The 21,069-nt window shown below is 48.6% G+C and overlaps 1 protein-coding gene across 2 annotated transcripts in view; it reads right to left on the bottom strand.

Moving 5' to 3' along the window:
• The window catches only part of CAPZB (capping actin protein of muscle Z-line subunit beta), a 64,036-nt gene extending 52,367 nt beyond the window's left edge, over nt 1-11,669 (bottom strand). Inside the window, exon 1 of one of the 2 annotated variants that reach the window (XM_030507608.1) lies at nt 11,545-11,669. In XM_030507608.1, coding sequence (XP_030363468.1) covers nt 11,545-11,547 — 3 coding nt within the window. In that variant the 5' untranslated portion in view covers nt 11,548-11,669. The remainder of the gene's footprint in view (nt 1-11,544) is intronic. The other variant, XM_030507609.1, reaches the window with a different exon arrangement.
• Between the last annotated feature and the right edge of the window lie 9,400 nt (nt 11,670-21,069).

Here is a 21,069-nt window from a genome sequence, read left to right as displayed (position 1 = left end):
GTTGTACACACTGAGGAACACACTGGTACACACTTGTCAAACAGTGAGAGGTCTGCTCCAAACCTCAGAACCATTGACCAATGTTTGCTCTACACCAGTCCAGAACCTGAGTACACACCAACTTCAGCAAGACAAGTGCCCACAAGCGATCTCTTCTTCACAGAGGTTCTGAAGGAACGAGTAACTTGTACATCTGCTCTGAAGACTCACACAGGGGAACTAAAATACTCTATGGGAAGCAATGAGGCAGCTTAGGTTTCACTGCCATCAGCATGCTGATGACACTGGATACTTCTCACCATGTCAGGCTCACAGCACAACTATGCCAAGTCCTAGACAGAGTGGCAAGAGTCTTCTAGGAGCAACCACCAAAGAGATCTCCTCCTCCATTCAAGCTCAACGAGCCCATCAAGGTTTGAAAGGCCTGTTTGTTGCTTTACCTTTAGAGACCTGCTTCCAAGCATCCTTTCAATCATACCTGGTATTTGACTTTGCTTCATCATTCTCACCTCCAAATGTGCTCAGCACAGTTCACGGGACACTACCCAACATCCTGGCTCAGCTCTAGAAACAATTGTCAAGTGAATTATAATACACTGAAGGCATTTCCAGCCATTAGTCTCTACATAAACCAGAGGTGCTTGCATGATATTAAGAAGCTCGATCTCATGGAACAACCATTTGTCAAAATGGTTTATACCTATTGAGAAGAAACCAAAAACCCCAGAGGGTCTAGAGCTGGCCATTGACTGCAGGTTACAATTTGCTTTAGAGGTAACAATTCAGCTTCTACTAAAGGATGTTCTGAAACTCGTAGCTGGTTTTCCACAAGATGCTTTTCAGTTCCCATTAGCACATCTAAAGATGTACAGTACACAGTGAAGAAAATGAACATTTGTTGGCACCTCCTTCCCACCAAGGATGTATTTCGAGACAGCAGATAATTGCACCTACTTGCAAAACTAATCTAACATCCATTGCTTTCGTTTATGTAAAGACCAATGCAAGCCTCAATCACCTGAGCAGGGAGAAGAGCCACCACGTATGAGCAGAAGAGCAGGATGGAGCAGCAACAAGGATTTCAACCTGGAGAAGGCTCCTGAAGGGGAGACCTTAGAGCAGCTCCAGTGCCTAAAGGGGCTCCAGGAAACCTGGAGAGGGGCTTTGGACAAGGGCCTGGAGGGACAGGCCAAGGGGAATGGCTTTAACCTGCCAGAGGGGAGATTGAGATGAGCTCTGAGGCAGAAGCTCTTCCCTGTGAGGGTGCTGAGGCGCTGGCACAGACTTTTCCCAGAGAAGCTGTGGCTGCCCCATCCCTGGCAGTGTTCAAGGCCAGGTTGGACACAGGGGCTTGGAGCAACCTGCTCTAGTGGAAGGTGTCCCTGCCCGTGGCAGGGGTTGGAACTGGAGGAGCTTTGAGGTCCCTTCAACACAAACCATGCTGCAGTTCTGTGATTCCATGATTCCTGCAAAGAGGCCCTCCACCTTTTGCCAGGCTCATTAATGATTTCTGCACCAGTGTTTGTCTTCTGGGTAGCAGAAACAATGTTTTATTTATTAAACTTGCCACTGAACATGACAATGCAATTTAGTGACTTTCATCCAGTGCCAAGAATTCCTGTGAAGCATAAAGTTTGCAAAAAGTCATTTCCTAATAAAGCACAGCATCAGGTGAATGTGACTGCACGAGCCCCACACCAACGAGTGAGATGGGGAGAGGAGCAAAACAGCTACACAGAAAAGTTGCACAGGTTGAAAGTCAGAGATGCTTTTTTGCAGTACCTGGGCTGAGAGGCACTGAAGTTGACTGCAGAGCTGACCCTCTTTGCTAATTAACAGGAAGATGTTTAACTAGGCTCATGTTGCTGCACAACAGTGAGTTCCTCCTTTTATGTCTAGATTTAACACAAAGCAACATTTTCTTTGTTAGATGTAACTACAGGTGGGAAATCTTTGTTAAACCAAATAGAAAACCCCCAAAGCTGTCACAACACAGACACGAGAACTTGTCCTGGTTTTGCAAACCCTTCGTAAGGAAGCCCACAACATCTGCCGGACAGTTTCAGTACCAGAAGAGATGCTGGCTTGAACATAAGCATATGCGTAACTCTTGGAAGACAGACATCAAGAGACAGACAGCTTTACTGACAGGGCAACCATTCGGTATTACTTAGAATCATAGAATGGTTTGGGTTGAAGAGACCTTCAAAACTCATCCAGTCCAACCCCCTGCAATGAGCAGGGACACCTTCATCTAGGTCAGGTTGCCCAGAACCACATCCAGCCTGGCCTGGAATGGCTCCAGGGATGGGGCATCCACCACCTCTCTGGGCAGCCTGTGCCAGGGTTTCACCACCCTCGTTGTAAAGCATTTTGTCCTCACATCCAGCCTGAATCTCCCTCTTTTAGTTTAAAGCCATCACCCTTCGTCCTGTTAACCTTCTGATGTCTCTCGGTATTTTCCTGTGCAGTTCAACACTTCAACCATTTCCTGCAGCTTCACCAATACTGGGGTGTATATTAAGGCACTATGGACACAAGTAAGTCTTGCTTTCTAAAAACCATTACAGCTACCCCTAAGCACCCTCCTTCCCCACTGCACTGGCTCACACCAGACAGATCAGTGTCCATGACACAAGAAATCCTTCACAGGATCTTCTTCCTGACCTCGACAGCCCTTTTGTAGCAACTCCCATGCAACCCACCTCTCCAAGCTCCTTTTGGGCAGCTCCAAGCTTCACCCTGCAGATGGATCCCAAATTACTGACTTATACTCTCTCATCCCCATCCACCCACCCCGTTACTTCATTCTTTCTCTGTAAACCTACTACTAACCGCCTGCCTGGGTTCATTCAGCCCCTGAAATGAGCTCATACAGTGGGTCTGGGTTGGTTCCTAAGTCTGATGACCTGGTTTTCGGCCTCACTGTCATCTTGCCTTCCATTCAGATATTAGTGCCCAACTCAGCCTCTTTATTTTTACAGAGACCAATTACTGGTTTTTTAATTGAAACCATAATTACTGTAAATACAACAGCTCTTGAGATTCAACACTGCCCTTTGTCAGATGAACATCGCAATGTATTGTCTGTGCTGCTGTCTTTTAATCCTCTTAATACTCAAAGGTCTTTCTAAAATGCTTTTATTCCGTGTGCTGCCTGTTTCACATCCCGATCAGCCTGGTCACAAGTGGCAGAAGAGGAACTGCTCAATTGAAACGGCGACTTTTTTCTCTCTCTTGCAGAAAGAGCCAAGTTTGGCAGGTTGGTCCTGGCCTGACAGATCCGGGTTCTCCTTCCAGTCAACTGCAACCCACGTTATTCTAGACGAGAAGTTACTTCCATCAAAAACACCTGAGAAAATGCACACTCTTAGAGCAGCAGGGAGGCCTATACTCTAGTACCAAGGTGACAACAAACACTGACATGCTTCCTGACAGCACAACCACCACCAACATCCAACAGGTTCAGCGCACTGCTTCCCAGAGCCTGGCTATGGAGCCCCCGGTCAGCTGCTGCCAAGCTGCCCAGTTTAACACAGCAACTCAGCACTTCCCAGTGTCCCCACGTGGATCAGCCAGGGTTGTAAATTCACAGGATAACTCTGGCAAGGAATGGGATGCCTGGCAAGGCAGGGAGAACAGAGGGGAGGTTATCTCATTAGCCCTCATCCCTGAGCCTTCTCCCATTGCCTAGAAGGTCAGTAAAGTAGGTTAATATGCCTTGTGCTTGTGTCTAGCAAGACTCCCCTTGCTGACCACACCACAGAGCCTGCAGGACACTTCAGCTTCATCCAAAGGGATTCACTGCTAAGGAGTTCAAGTCTTAAACTAGGAAGGTAATGACTTTGCATACATATAGGCCATAGGAATATCCCATCTCCACCTACCAAGACATTCACGCCCCCTGGAATCCCTTTCCTTGCCATAATTCCCAGACTAGCCTGTTCTGTCAGTCTTTATATGGCTTCCCTCAAAGCTTCTGAAGATGTCTGACCTCCCCTCAAGTCAAACCTGCAGACAATGTGTGACCTAACAATACATGTAAGTTCTACAAAACTTAATACATTTAAGAGATAGAGGCAGTTTATGCAGAACCGTGCTTCATGTAACACTCAAAGCCAGTTTCAATCCATGCCAGATTCTTCCTTTAATTTAATACAAAGATGATACTTATTTCATTTGGGCAGTTTTCACCTTACCAAGCTCTGAAATAGCTCTGCCTGTACAGCCATAGACTCACAGAATAGTTTGGGTTGGAAAGGACCTTAAAGCTCATCCAGTCCAACCCTCTGCAGGGACACCTTCCACTAGAGCAGGTTGCCCAGAACCACATCCAGCCTGGCCTGGAATGGCTCCAGGGATGGGGCATCCACCACCTCTCTGGGCAGCCTGTGCCAGGGTTTCAGCACCCTCATTGTACAGGATTTCTTCCTCACATCCAGCCTGAATCTCCCTCTTGTAGTTTAAAGCCATCACCCCTCGTCCTGTCACAACAGGCCCTGCTCAAAAGTCTCTCCCTATTTCTCTCATAGGCCCTTTTTAAGAACTGACTGGCAATGTGAAAGCTGTATTTGGCCATCCAGTGGAGCACTGTCAACACTGAGCCAATACCATGCCTGTTCTTACTGTAACACCCAAAACTCTCTGGGACAACCCCTAAATTTGCCCAGCAACAGGACTCAGTGGGTAAATGCAGCAAGTAACCGCTGTGGTCAGCATAATGCAGCTGGTGTTTTACCTCATTCCTCCATTTCAGGGCTCTCTCCTCTGATGAATTAACTCACCAAAGACCCATCTCTTGTTTCCTGAGCCTGTCTCAAGTTGCAAGCAGAGGCACCTCTGCAAGCAGGAAGCTTTATTTAAGTCCTGATATTTACCAAAGCAAAAATAACTGGGGGAGGCAGGTAAGAGGCCAGCACTTCCCAACTCAGCACTTTGTCTAATGAGAAAGATAGAAAGTATCACCTGAAGAAATGCAAACCAAATTCCCTGAGAGAATAAAGAGTATTTTATTTATGGTGGCTTCAGGCAACCACTGAGCTTATGTCTTCAATGCAGCCTCAACCCTTCTTCCTTCCGCAGAAAATCCTCTTACTTAAGTGCTGGTTTCAGTCTTGTTTTAGCTGATGCTGCTAAAATTGTTAGATCCTGGGTTCTGCTTTCACCCAGGCTGGGAACCTCCCACTTTGCAACAAGGACGTGATTGAAATTCCAAGTCAATGCACCAGAATGCAAAGAACTCAGCTCCACTTTCTGTAACAGAAAGCCATGGAGGACGTCCTCTTTGCACCAGGGAAAGGGCAGCAGCAAGGACAGGCTCTGCAAGCACTTGGAGTGATGGCTTTAAAGTGAGAGTGAGGACTCCTAAACCAACCCTGCACTGAAAAGCAACACAGGCTGTGCTGGTGAAATAGAAACTAAGGTGGCTTCATTTGCATATAATGGAATAAAGTGTCATTTATGAGCAGAGCAGCCAGATAAGTCCAGCTGTAATGCCTCAGCCCAATGTGGAAGCTGTGGCACAAAGCAGGAGTTCAAAGCAAGCTGCACGTTTTCCTTCTAATCCCCAGAAGAGGAAGGTAGGGCAAAAGAACAGCATTAGATAACACAGGAAAATTAATCTCATAGTTGATGCCAAGGCTCAGGCCACACTCTAGGAAACACAGCACAATGTATTATCTAATGCAGCTACAGTAATTCCAAACAGAGCCTGTTTTGGGCACAAGCAAGAAATAGATCCTGGTTTCGATTCCTCACTCACAACATCATTGTACTTAAAAACCCAGACAGGATTGTGTCTGCATTTGGCTTTGCCCAGACACCACCTGCTCTGGAAAATTACTACATTTTAATTGGGAACCAAGCAAGGCACCTTCCTCAAGTACATGCAGCCTTTTCTTCCCACAATAAATCCTCTCAGCTCAACTTCAAACTTGCTCAACCAGCATCCACCCTCATGCCCTGTGAAGGACCTTTCAACAGGAAACAGCTCATCTACCACACAGGCACGAGCTCAAACTTATAGAATCACAGAATCCCAAACTGGTTTGGGTTGGAAAAGACCTTAAGATCTTCCAGTTCCAACCCCTGCCACCGGCAAGGACGCCTCACACCAGACCGTGTCACCCAAGGCTCTGTCCGACCTGGCCCCCACACAGCCCCTTTGGAAGCACCTGCTTCAGGGCATACAACCACAGAAGTGAATTTTGGCCACTCCATCAGGTCCAGGTGACAGGAACCCTGAGTTATTCAGCTCAAGTAAGCCACAACAGCTCAATGTTCTCCAACTGCACTGCAAGTTTCTGTTACAGCTCCTAGCCACGTATCCACTCATTGCACATGGTCAATCCCCACGTTAACATGAACATCCCATTCATGAAGTATTTAAGAAGGCACTGCACAAAAGATGAAGAATCACTTTATGCTCCAGCTGAAAGCAGCTACACTTCCACCACAGAGGCCTGAATTCTTGATCTTTATGTTCAAGGTAGAGAAGCTTTTTGGTTAACACAATCTATCAGCAAACAAACCTTGGGCTAAAGTCCAGCTCCAGAGAGCAGGAAGCTCAGGAAACTTGTTGTTCAGATGCATTAACTGCTCCATCACACCACACAGGTTTCATCTATATGAGAAATTCAAATTTGAGGTCCCCTGGTTTTAAATGAGTTTGGGGTTTTTTTCACCCTTTTTCCCATAAAACACAAGGGATAAGGAAGAACTGAAGCACACACGTGCTTTGGACCTTGTGCATTAAGGAGAAAGCAAAGATTTCATAGGATCCCAGCCTGGTTTGTGTTGAAGGGAGCTTAAAGCTCCTCCAGTTCCAACCCCTGCCACGGGCAGGGACACCTTCCACTAGAGCAGGTTGCTCCAAGGCCCTGTGTCCAACCTGGCCTTGAACACTGCCAGGGATGGGGCAGCCACAGCTTCTCTGGGCACCCTGTGCCAGCGCCTCAGCACCCTCACAGGGAAGAGCTTCTGCCTCAGAGCTCATCTCAATCTCCCCTCTGGCAGGTTAAAGCCATTCCCCTTGGCCTGTCCCTACAGGCCCTTGTCCAAAGCCCCTCTCCTTTTGTTGGGGCTTTTTGAACTCTTCAGAACTCCCAAGCAGAAATCAATGGGAAACTCTAATGCACAGTGACTGAATAAAAACATGAATAAAAACAGATGATCAACATCATTTTCAGTATCTTACACCTGAGTAATCATGTCATTGCTTAAAAAAAAAGAGTCCTTATAACATCAGACTGGACTAAAGTGGGGTAAGAAAGCGGGGCTTAGCATGGAGCTAAACTCCAGCTCATGCAGCCTATACATACAGGCACCTTCCAGAACACACACATCTCAATATTGCTCTCTTCAGCACACACTGAAACATGTTCAGTTCTATTTCAGCTCGAGGTGGCACTACTACAATGTGCACCAGGTCAAGGGGAACAGAACACTTCTCTACAAGTTTACTTAGCGGGGTAAGGAGCCGTTTGGACTTGACCAAACACCCCTCCAAAGGGCAGGTAAGAGAACAAGCACCAGCACTCCCCTGAAGACTCCAAGTCTTCAGAGGTACCCACCCACCCAAAGCCAAACCAGAGGAGTACACAGTGCTGGAGGACCATGCACAACCCGAGTGTCCTTCACACATGGAAGCCAACAGGGGGCAAGCAGAGCTGACAGCCATACAGGTGGAAACTGAATAGGGCAGGAAGGTCTCTTTCCCTAAAGAAAGTCATTCCTCTACTCAACTACAGTAACAAGGACTAAAAATAGTCATTCAAGAGACTTGAACTGTACTTTCATTCTGCTTTACTCCCAAATGCCAACTAGTAAGATATCAGCCTATATATTTACCATATGAGGAAATCCTGTTTGAACAACTCCAGCTCGCAAATGTTTTCCCCTCACTAATAAACCACAAGATTAAGCATCACTCCAATGGCAGTATTCCCTACCCCAGTGATATCCTCTAACTTGATTACTTTGGGAATTTGCCTTTTAAGATAACATTTTATTAAGCTCATGTACTCGCCTTGCCTAATAAAACATGGACTCTACAAAACAGCTGAAGTCAGTGTTTCTCAGAAGGCACGAGGTGCAAAGGACTCGTTGTGGGCACTGAAACCCTCCCCTGGGCTCTCACTCTGTAGAGTTGGGTTTCCAAAGCCACACAATCAGCTTGCAAGAGAGCAGCAGAACAGCTCTACCTTTACGTGCCCAGTTTGCCAAATCACTTCACACAGTTGTGGTAGCAGATGCATAAACCCAAGTGATCTATCAAGCAGCAACGTGCTTGCCCGAGACAAACAGCCCCTACCCTGAACACATCAGTTACTCCGAGCAGCACATGGGGTTCATGCACTGAGTGTCAGCAGCACAGCACACATCCCTGCCTGGGCTTTGGTGCTCCAACTGGATGCTGTGCAGCCAGCACTACACCAGACGTTTGAATTTATGGGTGATTAAACGAGACATCTTTGCTACAATTATCCACCTTTTCCTGAAGAGCTGCAGAGCAGAGAGATCCTCACTAACGTGCTCAGGCCAGTTCACACAACCTGGAAAGGAAGATTTTTCTTTCTACAAAGAGTAACTGAATTCCATCCATTTATAACCCACAATTTCATCAATCTCAGCAGATCCGCTCTCCCAAGCCCTGCTTTGCCCTGCACAGTGCATTCAGCTTATTTTTAGCACAAGACACAGCATCCATCCAGGCAGGTTTCAAGCTCTATGTGTTGCTCTGCCCCATTTCACCAAGCACCTGCTTGAAACGCAGATGATTTTCAGCTCACCAGCAGCAACTCGAGGTGAGGTGATGCAGAGGAGCTAAAGGTTCCCATGTCTCTGCTCTACAGATACTGGTAACCCCGCAGTACTGAGGTGTTTGAAATACTTGGACCATGGCAGATGCTCTCAGCTTTGGGGAACTTGCTGTAGCCTTCAATGAAAGGGCCATTTCAGCATTCCAGTGCTCCCTTCTGACTTCATAGGGTCATGAAGGATCCTGGAAATACCCTGAAGAGTGGCTTTGCACTTAAACCAAACGCTGCAATTGCACTACCTGCAGAACCTTAAGATAATTTTAAGAGTCAGTAAAGCTTTAAAAGGTGTGTTTTAAAAGCAGACAAGTCAGTGATTCATCTTTCACACCCCTACTGCACCCAGATAAGCCATGCTTAAGGTGGCACATTCTTTGAGTGACTCTACGTGCTCACACAGCCACCACAACACGAGTAACAGAGAGCTGCTGCAGGCTCATCCCTGAAGTCCACTCCCTATCCGAGACCAGCACAGAGTGCTGCAAGTTCTGATCAAACTTCTCCTACGCCTTGTGGTCTCTGTGACTGAACATGAAGAAATCAGAAGCCAGCAAAAGCTTGTAGCACTCGGAAAGCTTTTAATGGATTTGTGCTCTACCTCCTCCAAAATAGAGTCATGGAATGGTTTATATTAGAAGGGATCTTAAAGCTCCTCCAGTTCCAACCCCCTGCCACGGGCAGGGACACCTTCCACTAGAGCAGGTTGCTCCAAGCCCCTGTGTCCAACCTGGCCTTGAACACTGCCAGGGATGGGGCAGCCACAGCTTCTCTGGGCACCCTGTGCCAGCGCCTCAGCACCCTCACAGGGAAGAGCTTCTGCCTTATCTCCAACCTGAACTTCCCCTCTTTCAGTTTGAACCCATCACCCCTTGTCCTATCACTCCAGTCCCTGATGAAGAGCACCTCTCCAGCATGCAGATACTGATATAGTTACACTTAAACCCTGACTGGATTCTTCTTACAGCATGCTTTCACATCACCTTAAAAGATGCATCACCACTGTTATTTTCCATGAACCCTACTGTTTTCCTTCAATTCTTCTCCTGTGAGGATTTTGCCCACAGCACGAGTTAGGATAGTTTGTAGGAATCCTGAATTCTAGAGCCAGGTCTCGCCCATACAGATTTCAGTATCTTAAAATAAGATGCACAGCTGAAATAAAATGCTCCATCCTGCCACAACCCACACTCAGAAGTCAGGTACAGCCTCTCATTTGTTCAAACAAGAACAGAGGAGCAGAACCTTGATCTCAACCATTCTTCACTTTTCACCAGAAACTAAAGATCTAAACCAGCAGGTCAGGGAGGGGATCCTGCCCCTCTGCTGCGCTCTGGGGAGACCCCCCCTGCAGTCCTGGTCCAGCTCTGGGGCAACAGCACCAGAGGGACATGGAGCTGCTGGAGCGAGGCCAGAGGAGGCCCCGGAGCTGCTGCGAGGGCTGGAGCAGCTCTGCTCTGGAGCCAGGCTGAGAGAGCTGGGCTGGGGCAGCCTGGAGAAGAGAAGGCTCCTGAAGGGGAGACCTTAGAGCAGCTCCAGGGCCTAAAGGAGCTGATGAGCTTTAAGGTCCCTTCCAACCCCAACCAGCCTGGGATTCTATGATTGTCCTGCATAATGCAGGTGGCAGGATTGCCAGGATGTTCAGTTCTAAAGAGAAAACATAAGGTATTGCTTCTGAAATTCTTATGGTTGAAGGTAAGAACTAAAGGACTGTGCTTCCTTGCTCGACTAGCCTTTACATTGCTACACTGCAGGCACTGGGCTGTTCTTTTTCAAAACCTAACTAGATCTCAACATCCTTCAATCATGGTGTTGGAAACCTGAATGACAAATTCCCAAACACTGTAAAGTACTCCAGTGATTCCACACCAGTGGTTACATCCCCGGGGGTTACAGTGCCCCAGGCAGGCTCTGCAGAAGCACATATCCACCCAGGCAGGGCCTGGGCCAGTTCCTGGTCCCACTGTTGTGTTTGTTTAGAGCTGGTGCAATGTGCCCCCTTGACACATGCTGCCAAAATGAAACAGGAAGGTTCCGTGACCTGGGCTAATCCACTCAGCAAACACACGGCAAGATGGAGGTTATTTTACATGATTCAAGGGACTAGAGGTTCTCCTCTGAAAAACAGAAAGTTCCCATCCACGTGAGGAGCAGCACCCACCACTGCAGCATCACCTGCTCCCACTGCCTCGGCTGCCCTGCACTCTGCGGATGCCATGAGATCTCGGTACACCCTAACCAGCGAGCGCAGCTGCCGGGGGAAACACCAGCCCACGGGTGATGGTGCGGGGCTGATGACCAGCGGCAGGAGCAGACACGGCCCCCACCGCTCTTCATCGCTCACAGCCACATCAAGCGGCAACACTCACCGTCCAAAGCGGAAGCGTTCCCTCTGTAAACATCGCCCCGGCCAGCAGAGCGCAAACCGGGCAGTAACCGGCCCGCAGAGCAGCCGGACGCGCCCGGGTACCCGGCTGCCCGCCCCCCGGAGCCCCCCCCACCCCCGACCCCCCGGCCAGGCCACCCTTCCCTTTCCGCCGGCAGCACGGGCTGGGGCCGCCCCTCACCGCCGCCCCGGGGAGGCCGGGCGAGGCCCGCTCGCTCCGCCGCCCGCCCGGGGAAACGACCGCGGGGGTGGGGGGGGGGGGCAGCGAGGGGGGCGGCACCAGCGCGATGGGGACGGGGCGGGCCGGCGGGCGGCGCGGGGCGGGCCCGGCCCCCTCGCCCTTACCATGGCGGCTCGGCGGGGCTGCGCTGGGCGGTAGCAACGGCGGCGCCTCCCGGTCCCGTCCGGTCTCCCTCCGAGGCAGGCCGCGGCCCTTCCACTTCCGCCGTTGCCTAGGAGTGAACATCCGGGTCATCACCGCGCCGCCCCGCCCCTTCTCAGCCGCCCCGCCAATCAGCGCGCGGCTCGCCGGCCATCGCCAAGTATGGAGCGCGGCGCGCGAACGGGGCGGGGAGGGGGCGCGGAGAGGAAGGAACCATCGCGCTCCCCTCGGGGGGAGCTGCGCCGCGGGCGCCACCAACTCCAGCGCGGGGGTGAGCGCCGGAAGGACAGCGGCCAATCAGAGGGGAGGGGCGGGGCCTGAGGGAGGGCGCGCCGGCAGCCGGGTCCCGCTGCCCGCCGGGTCCCGCTGCCCGCCGGGTCCCGCTGCACCTGCGGCCGGGAAGCGGCTGTAAACGCTTTAAACGGAGCTGAACGGAGGCAAGTGGGACGCGGGTGATTAGCATCCTGAACGATATAACGGCCTGGCAGGCCCAGCAGTGCTGCAAAGCGGACCTCGCTGATGGAGCGGCGCTGCCGGTAGCGCGCCTGCTCGGCTATAAACCGAGTGAAAACCAACTGGAACTCAGCAGCATCGGGCTGCTGGAGTTAAGTGGAAAAGCACAGCTTCCCGGGAGTTCAACCGCGCTCCGACAGAGCACGGAGGGAGCGACCTGGAGCCAAGCAGGCGCTGAGGTAGTTTGATGATCAGCCCCCATTCACATCCCCAAATGCACGGTGGAAATCAGCAAACCAGGGGGTACACGCCAATAAAAGTCCTGCTGCTCTCAGGCTGTCCCAGAAAGAAACCGTATTCCCCCTTAATCCATTAATCCACATTGCAGTGATCTCTGTCCCGGAATCTAGACTTGCACCTCTCTATGGAGGTGTGAATTCGGGAGCTGCAGTGTACCCAGCTACCCCAACTCACGGCATGGCATCGCTTTCCTCCCAGCTCTTTTGATCTCATTGCCCATAGCTTTGGTGCCAGCACCATGAGAACCAGCCAGCCAGCATCCAGCAGAGCTCTCGGACTCCTGTGCTGCAGACCCAGCCCTTGTGAGCCCAAAGCCCTTGGGTTTCCCCACTTTGCCACAAAAACTGGAAACACCGATCAGGGGAGGTGCAAACCGCTGTGATCCTGCTCTGGATGTGCCACCAGAGAATGTCCTTCCTGCAGGACATGACCAAAGCCAAGCTCTTCACCCAGACAGCCCAACAGATGCTTGTGGCTCAACTCTGAGCATTCCTAGCTCTCAGATCCCAAAGACCTCCTGAAAGACAACAACTCTGGCTGCTCTCGTTTAACCTAATGGGACAAATCAGCCGTAGCTCACAGTTTGAGAGGAACACACTTGATTCCCAGGGAACTGAACTGCTGGGATGCGCATCCTGCTGCAACAGCCCAACCATTCACCCTGAATTTGCACAACGACCACATGTAGATGTATTGCTAATCAGAAAATCAAAAACCTTTGGGTTTTTGATCAGAAAATCAAAAACCTTTGGGTTCCCAGAACCTGGGAAGCAAAGGGTAGGAAACAGAACAACAATCTCAGGAAACACAGGAGCTACATTACTTCAAGGAAAAAAAAAAAATGCACATAAAGCCCCATCGATAACCAAACAAACCCTTTGGACGTAACTTTGCCACCTCTAGTAGAGCAGCCACACAGCCTTGAAAGGTATTTCCAAGGAGGGCTGGAGCAGCTCTGCTCTGGAGCCAGGCTGAGAGAGCTGGGCTGGGGCAGCCTGGAGAAGAGAAGGCTCCTGAAGGGGAGACCTTAGAGCAGCTCCAGGGCCTAAAGGGGCTCCAGGAAACCTGGAGAGGGGCTTTGGACAAGGGCCTGGAGGGACAGGCCAAGGGGAATGGCTTTAACCTGCCAGAGGGGAGATTGAGATGAGCTCTGAGGCAGAAGCTCTTCCCTGTGAGGGTGCTGAGGCGCTGGCACAGACTTTTCCCAGAGAAGCTGTGGCTGCCCCATCCCTGGCAGTGTTCAAGGCCAGGTTGGACACAGGGGCTTGGAGCAACCTGCTCTAGTGGAAGGTGTCCCTGCCCGTGGCAGGGGTTGGAGCTGGAGGAGCTTTAAGCTCCCTTCCAACGCAAACCTGAAAGCCCATTTGTAAGCTGCAGCAATACCAAGAGTCTCCTGTTTTGCCATCTCCCAGATCCTCCAGTGCTCACACTCCCTCAGAGGCAGATACCAGTGTGAAAAACAAACCTGCTCATTACAGAGGGCAAACTATTAATTCATTTTAGAGGGACCCACACATCTGATGTGTGTGTGCTCCTTGGGGCACGCTCTGGGAGGACAGAATTGATAAACTGGAAAACACGTGTTCTAAACTTCACTATTTTCGACACAAAACTCATGCAAAGTATCCAGCAACTACTTTTAGTAGTTTTTATCATTATGAACAGCAACTATTTGTAGCTGCTGGTTGAAGCAGCAGAGCAACAGCAGAATTACACAGCCAAATAGATTTTAAGCAATTTGAGATCCAAATGAATGTTGAGGCCAAGAGGATGTTTTTCTTAGTGGAAGAAATACAAGCATCCTGGATTCCATTTTCCTGCTAATAGGTATAAAGAAGAATAAACAGCTGCTTTTTGTTTTCCCTCAAAAATATTTGCATTAAGAAGATCTTGCAGATTCCTTTTGAAATGGCTGTAACATCTTTTCAAATGAGGAGCAGCTGCTTGCTCTGCTTGTTTATAGCAGGACATGCTTAAGGGGAAGCTTTTCTGTTTGTTTATGAAGATGTAGGACCAGGCTCTCCCTGGGAGGCTGCAGTTTGCAGCCTGGGGTGGATCTCAGGAGGCAGAAGGCTCCACGTATCTAACTACAGTTGTAGTTTCTAACTACAGGTTGTTGCGATTCAGGGAGTGGTTGACACCAAATACAGCAAATCCAGGGTCTTGTGATCAATCTGTGTGGGGTGAGGTGGTGTTACCTGTGCTGCAGGTATTTCCTACACTTCCCAGCATGGAATCGTCCACTTGGACAGACAAGGATGTGCTCAAGAGGCTTTCCCTCGGGATTGTGCATCTTTAAATCCAGGGTCTATAAACAAAAGCAGCAAACAATGATGTCAGTTGACAGCTTAATGGCCACATGGCATCAGATTCACGTGCACTGAATAACAAGGCTTTTGATGTTGCAATCAGCAACTCCCAACGACATGTACTTTCCCTGTCCAGTTGATTATATTCGAGGAAGCCAAAGGATAAATAGTTATTAGCATTACAAAGTGCTTTTCACGGTTAGGCAGGACTTTGTGAGGCATTTGTGGTCCAGCCCGGTGTGGGTTTTATTTTATCCTCCTGCAGGCATGGCAAAATGTTCTTGATTTTGTTTATTCCAGTGTTTAGCCAGGACCAAGAGCACCTGTGAGAACACGCTTAGAAACAAGGTCCTAGAGGAGCCTCCCAGCTCCAGTGACTATTTTCCTGTTAAAAAAGACATCTTGAGCTTTTCTTGAAGGTCAAATTGCACATTTTCTTTCATGGCACTTGAAAGATCTGTAAACTTTTCTTAGGGGTTCTCCTAAATTGAATTTACTGCAGCAAGACTCTTCCAGCAATGGTAAAGTTTCACTTGCTGGGTTTTATTAGTCAGAGGCAGTAACCCAGCAGCATCGCTCGAGCTGAGGCTGAAAACCCAGTGTTTCTTGGAAACTAACAGAGGAAAAAGGTACCTACAACCCTTCCCAATGGTTTGGAATTCCATATTCCAGCCACAGATAGTTCTCACTATGGAGATCTTTGTACACACTGTCAAAATAGCACACAATTCCAATCCCAAAGCACCTTTGCTGAGGGGACTCTTGGAATATAAAGGTTTTAAGAGTTTCCCTATTCACTGCAGGAGCTGATGAGCAAATCCAAATACCACGTTTTATGAAAACCAACATATTGCCCATTTAGAGGGAGGTTTGAGGCATTCCCCCCCCCCAATGGTAATGCTAAACCCAGACTTTTTCCCCACTTGAGCACCCAAGCAGATCTGCTCATTTGGTTAATGGAAAAGACAATAAACCTGGCAGCATAAGATGTCATATACTGGCCAAAAATTAGACATTCTGCTTCCAGGCCAGCACTGTCCCAGTAACAACAGAGAAATTAAAGGTTACCCACCACTCAAGCACACGTATTGCCAGGGGTACGAGGCTCTTCTGGCTCTCAGCATTCTCTTATAACTGTAAGAAAATAGGTAAGACCAAGTCATGTCCCACATTCTCCTTTCACAGCCTGAAGAGCAGACTTGGCCACTCAACTGAAGCCAACATGCACACAGAGGGGATTTGCAGAGTCACTTTAAAAGTCCCATCTCCACATCTCCTGCCTTGGACATAGAAGACATGTTTTTCCCCACACACATATAAAGTAAGACCCTCACCCACTGATCAAAGTTGCTGTATTTCAGTCCAAAAGCACCTGCCCACATTTTGAGAACACTCACTCTGGAGCAGTTTGCAGCCACACTGTTCTCATATATCCCACAGGCTCCAACCGAACTGTACTCCATAAAATGCTCCATTCCTGGCAGTGTTAAAGGCCAGGTTGGACTCGGAGCAACCTGCTCTAGTGGAAGGTGTCCCTGCCCGTGGCAGGGGCTTGGAACTGGAGGAGCTTTAAGGTCCCTTCCAACCCAAACCAGTCTGGGATTCTATGAAATGTTTAATACAAGATGGACAAATGTGAGCAAGACACATCAAGAAACCCCTCAATGCTTGTTCAGAAAAGGACTAGGAGGAATTCTCTAAATATCAGTCCAGAATAGGGGACTACAGGACTGCTGGGGTTGCTTATTTTCCACTTTAGTTGTGTATCTGAGGCTGCTGTTTGTTTCTGTCCTTGCAACTGCTCTTTAACGTTATATTTTCAGCACAGAAAACGTGATAGACAGGAGCTTTCAGAGCTGTCTTGACCCTGAGCGAAGAGAGTACTGAGCACATTCTTGTCAAACTTGGTCATTAACTGGAGCAATAATGTCTGTAGCGTGTCATTAAAAAGGAATCGAGGAGAAGCTGATTAAACACACCAGAAGGAAACAAAACTTTCCATTCCTTTACTTTTTCCTTGACACGTCGCACTTAATTGGAAGCTTGCTAATACACCAGCCAAAAGACTGGTAAGGGCCTGGATTCTTTCTTAATACAATAGTCATGGTTCACTGGTTAGAATCTGTATAGAATTAGCCAGTGACATGGACACATGGAAAAACATCCTGGAAGAGCTGAAAAATAGAACTCTCTCACAGGCTTGTTCATTAGAAAACCTCTATTGGTACACACGCAACTTCTTTTCCTATTCCTGCTCCTAACCTCAAAAATGATCCCACTTGCAGCACTGTGTGCAGTGCTGGTGTGCCCCAGGACAAGAAGGACACGGAGCTGTTGGAGCAAGCCCAGAGGAGGCCACGAGGATGAGCAGGGGCTGGAGCACCTCCCGAATAGGGACGGGCTGAGAACATTCGGCTGTTCAGCCTGGAGAAGAGAAGCTGCGTGGAGACCTCAGAGCAGCTTCCAGTGTCTGAAGGGGGCTACAAGGATGCTGGAGAGGGACTCTTCACCAGGGACTATAGTGATAGGACAAGGGGTGATGGGTTCAAACTGAAACAGGGCAAGTTCAGGGTGGAGATAAGGCAGAAGCTCTTCCCTGTGAGGGTGCTGAGGCGCTGGCACAGGGTGCCCAGAGAAGCTGTGGCTGCCCCATCCCTGGCAGTGTTCAAGGCCAGGTTGGACACAGGGGCTTGGAGCAACCTGCTCTAGTGGAAGGTGTCCCTGCCCGTGGCAGGGGGTTGGAACTGGAGGAGCTTTAAGGTCCCTTCAACCCAAACCACTCTGAGATTCTAAAATAGTACACATCAAATAAAGATGAGAAGTGGTGCTTATGCTGTAACATAAATTAGCAAAACCTCACATCAGTCTTTCCATGGAAGTGCTTTTCCTCCAGGGATTTTTGGGGCAAACCTCACCACAAAAGCAGCATAAAGCAGAAGTAGCACGATGAGCTGCGACACATCTTGTTCTTGTTTTCAACGTTCCACTTCACTCAGCTGTACCTGACAGCTGGAAGCAGTGGTACCACGCTACTGATACAGCTTCAGCTTTGCCAAACCAGCAAGCAAAGGCATTAGCACAGCCAGAAAATGGACTTATTAATGTGAATGTGATCGCTGTGAGAAGGCTGAATGATGTTTCACTCAGCATCACAAGCTGTCTCTCCTAATGCTGCCTCGGCCTTTAGACTATTGTTCATCCCCACAGCACCTGAGTGCCTTCCACATCAAATCAATAGCTGCAAAGTAGACTTAATGGAGGCTCTGGCACTTTTCCCACTTTAGGGCAAAGTCCTGCTGAGGGTTTCTTTTTCCTCAGACATAGACTTTTGTTGGTGTTGCCTGGATAGCAAGAAGGCTTTCAAAGAGGAAACTGAGCGTCAGTGACTGCACTTGTATCTGTGAGGAAAAAACCCCAATGAACCAAAGTGATGACCAAGAGTTGTAGTTTCCTGCTCAGGTCCAAATCTCTCTGTAACATGAAGTGTTCTGAGGTGCAGACAGCAAAGTGGGGCCCACTACCAAGGCTGTGTCAACCATTTCAAGTGGGTAACTCCTACACTGCCTTCTTCCTATGCAGATCACTGCTACTCTTGGCAGGAAAACAAATAACAAACACATGTGGGGGAGGTGATTCATGTTATTTAAAATAATGGGAGGACCTACATGTATATTCTTTGGAAAAGAGGAGATCGGGAGCCTGTCAGCATCCAGTGGGGAACGTGACAGGAGGGATGCTAGAAGATTGTTTGAGAAACCAGGGTAAGAGGTGATACACTCAGCTGGGGGAAGGATGAGCATTTAAAAGGAACTTCCTTGGGAGTTTGAAAACAAAACCTGTTGGGGTGAGGGTGAACCACCCTATACTGCACTGTAAAAGCTAGGGAGAACAGTTAAAGTCTGTTACAGTAAAAAGGGGGTTCAAATTCTGGCTGGTGAAGCTCCTCACCTCCACATGCATGTGGGGACATACCCTCTGCATGGCTTCTTCCACTGGACACCAGGGAAACTGGGAAAAATAATAGTGGTACTTATTCCCCTTATATCCCCCATCTTACCTCCAGCTTGTTTGATGAGCATCAGTTGAAAAACTAACCACCAATTTATTTAAGTCCATGCCTACCTTTTAGCCTCTGAGTAGTCTTACTAATTTAATACACACATTTGTATATAATTAAAAAAAAAAGGTCTGAACCTGCTAGAAGTCAACTTCTATCAGATAAATGCAGGATTTGGGGGGGTTTTTTAAGCTTTCTGGCTTCACTGCAGCCTGCTTTGTTTTTTTTTCTCTGTTTATTTACTGGAAAGGAGAAAAGAGTGTGAGAGGAGAAGGGAGGGACAGAACCCTGGGACACCACATGCTGCACTTGAAAATGCAAAGAAGGTTTTTCAAAACCACACCTTCTAAGCATTACCTTGGAGTCACACAATAATAAATACTCAATATTGCACTGAGAGGGTCTAATTGCCAAGTAACTATGGCAATGGAGAGAAAAGGCTGTCTTTGGACACGTTCCCTCCTGCCTTAATCTTTCCCTGGGATGGGGAAGGGGTACAGAGAATGTGTTCTAGATCCTTAATGGATAATGTTTTCCAGAGGCCCCCTCTGATCACCAGTGACTCTGGGATTTAGAGGCAGCAGACTGATTTCTCAGAAGGAAGCTGAACGTTCAAAACAATTACACTGAAGTATTCCATCTCCTTCCAAAGGGTTTAATGCACCAGGTTCCTGACGCAAGGCTGTCAAAATACATCAAGACCCATTACACAGCAACTGGACCATTTATGAAGCACCTTCCAGTCCAACAACTCACCTCAACTCCCTTCATCCCCAGAGAAACAGCACTTTCCAGGCAGCCTAGCAGCCTGAAAGTAAGTGTGAAGTGAGACTACCCATTGGCTCTATGTTTTTTGCCAAACAGAAGACCACATTCCTGGCTTGCTTTTAAAAATCTAATTTTTTTGGGGGGAAAAATGAGGCGGCTTCAGGTATCTTTCCCTTTCTGCTATTTTCCAGAGCTGTTTGGAAATGGGAAGCTGGAGCTGGCACAGCAGACAGTGGTTTCAGAAAACACTTATCTGGCAGGGACAAAACCTGCTCCATCATGTTGGTGTTTTTATAAGTAACTTGATGCATGGTTCTATTTTTGATACAACTCTGCAGCAATGCAAACTGATGTGAGTAAATTGCAGGGGGGAAAAAGAGAATAGAAAGCTCTCCTTACAGAAGAACAAGACCTGCCTTCTCCAGGGAAACCTCTTGAACCTGCAAGGACTTGGTTTAACCATGTGCCTTCCAAAAAATGATTTTAAAAAGGCGTTTTCGAACTAAGTAAAAATAATGGGCAATTGTGATTGTGCAGTGATATGTGAAGGAGTTGAACTAAACCAAATACAGGAAAAACCTTTCATCATTACTCTAGATCAAACCCAGTTATACTTTTAAGGCAAACGAAAGACCACAAACCATCATAACTTCAGAAAGTTTCTGCCAACTTCAGTGTTTTGACTCTTATCTGCTGCTTTAGTCTTTAACTGACTTGTTCAAGAACTTCCAGTTTTATGAAGCAGTAAAGCCTCCTCCTCTGCAGCTTGATGACACTGTCAGAAATCAAAACAAGCAACTGCAGCTAAAAATTACCTTACCCAGTACAAACAGGGACATCAGTACTTGAAAAACACCCTATGTTTTTTCCACAAGGCTTCTAGAGAATGACTTCCAGAAAAGCCCCCACAACATTTGCAACACAAATTTCATTACATTTGAAGCTATTCACACTTACGTTGCTGGTTCTACAATGCTGTAGTGCACTTCAGGCTGTGCCAAAGACCCATAAATCATTGGGAACCCTTCCCATGACTCCTTACTTTAATATTAGCATCCTATTGCATAGAACAGCTGCTTATTTTTACAACTAAACAAGAAGGTGTTGGGCCTAGGTTGCTCTTATTTAAGAGGTGATGGGTAGGGATTGGCAGCAGCTGGTTTTTCACACACCTGTACCTCATTTCAGGCTCTGAAGATAAGTTGAGGCCAGCCAGCAAGGTTGCAGGGTTTTTGGAGCGCCATGTCTAGTGGGATAGGCCTACTCTGAGGCAGATGGGGCTAAATGTAGGCTCTTACCAAAGATGAGGTGAGAGCCCTGAGGGGAGCTGGTCAACCAGGGGTGGGCCCAAGCTGGGGTGGAGGGGGCTGTCTCAAGATGGGCATCCTGCCTTAAGCTGAGGGATACGAGGATTAACAAGGACAAGCGGGAGTTGTAGTTGAGCAGATGTGGCCCAGGAAGGGCTGTAGGGGGCCGGGTCCTGCGGGGGGAAACGGGCTTTTGGGCCGGGCCCAAGGTTGAGGGCGGCAGCCATCGCGCCCTCCCGCTGGTAACCTTGACAACGGCGGCCCGAGGCAAATATCGCGAGATCAGGCGCAGCA

The sequence above is a fragment of the Strigops habroptila genome, chromosome 16, assembly GCF_004027225.2.
Source record: "Strigops habroptila isolate Jane chromosome 16, bStrHab1.2.pri, whole genome shotgun sequence".
Lineage (NCBI taxonomy): Eukaryota > Metazoa > Chordata > Aves > Psittaciformes > Psittacidae > Strigops > Strigops habroptila.
Note: the sequence above shows the minus strand (reverse complement) of the source record. Positions and strands in the feature narration are given on the sequence as shown.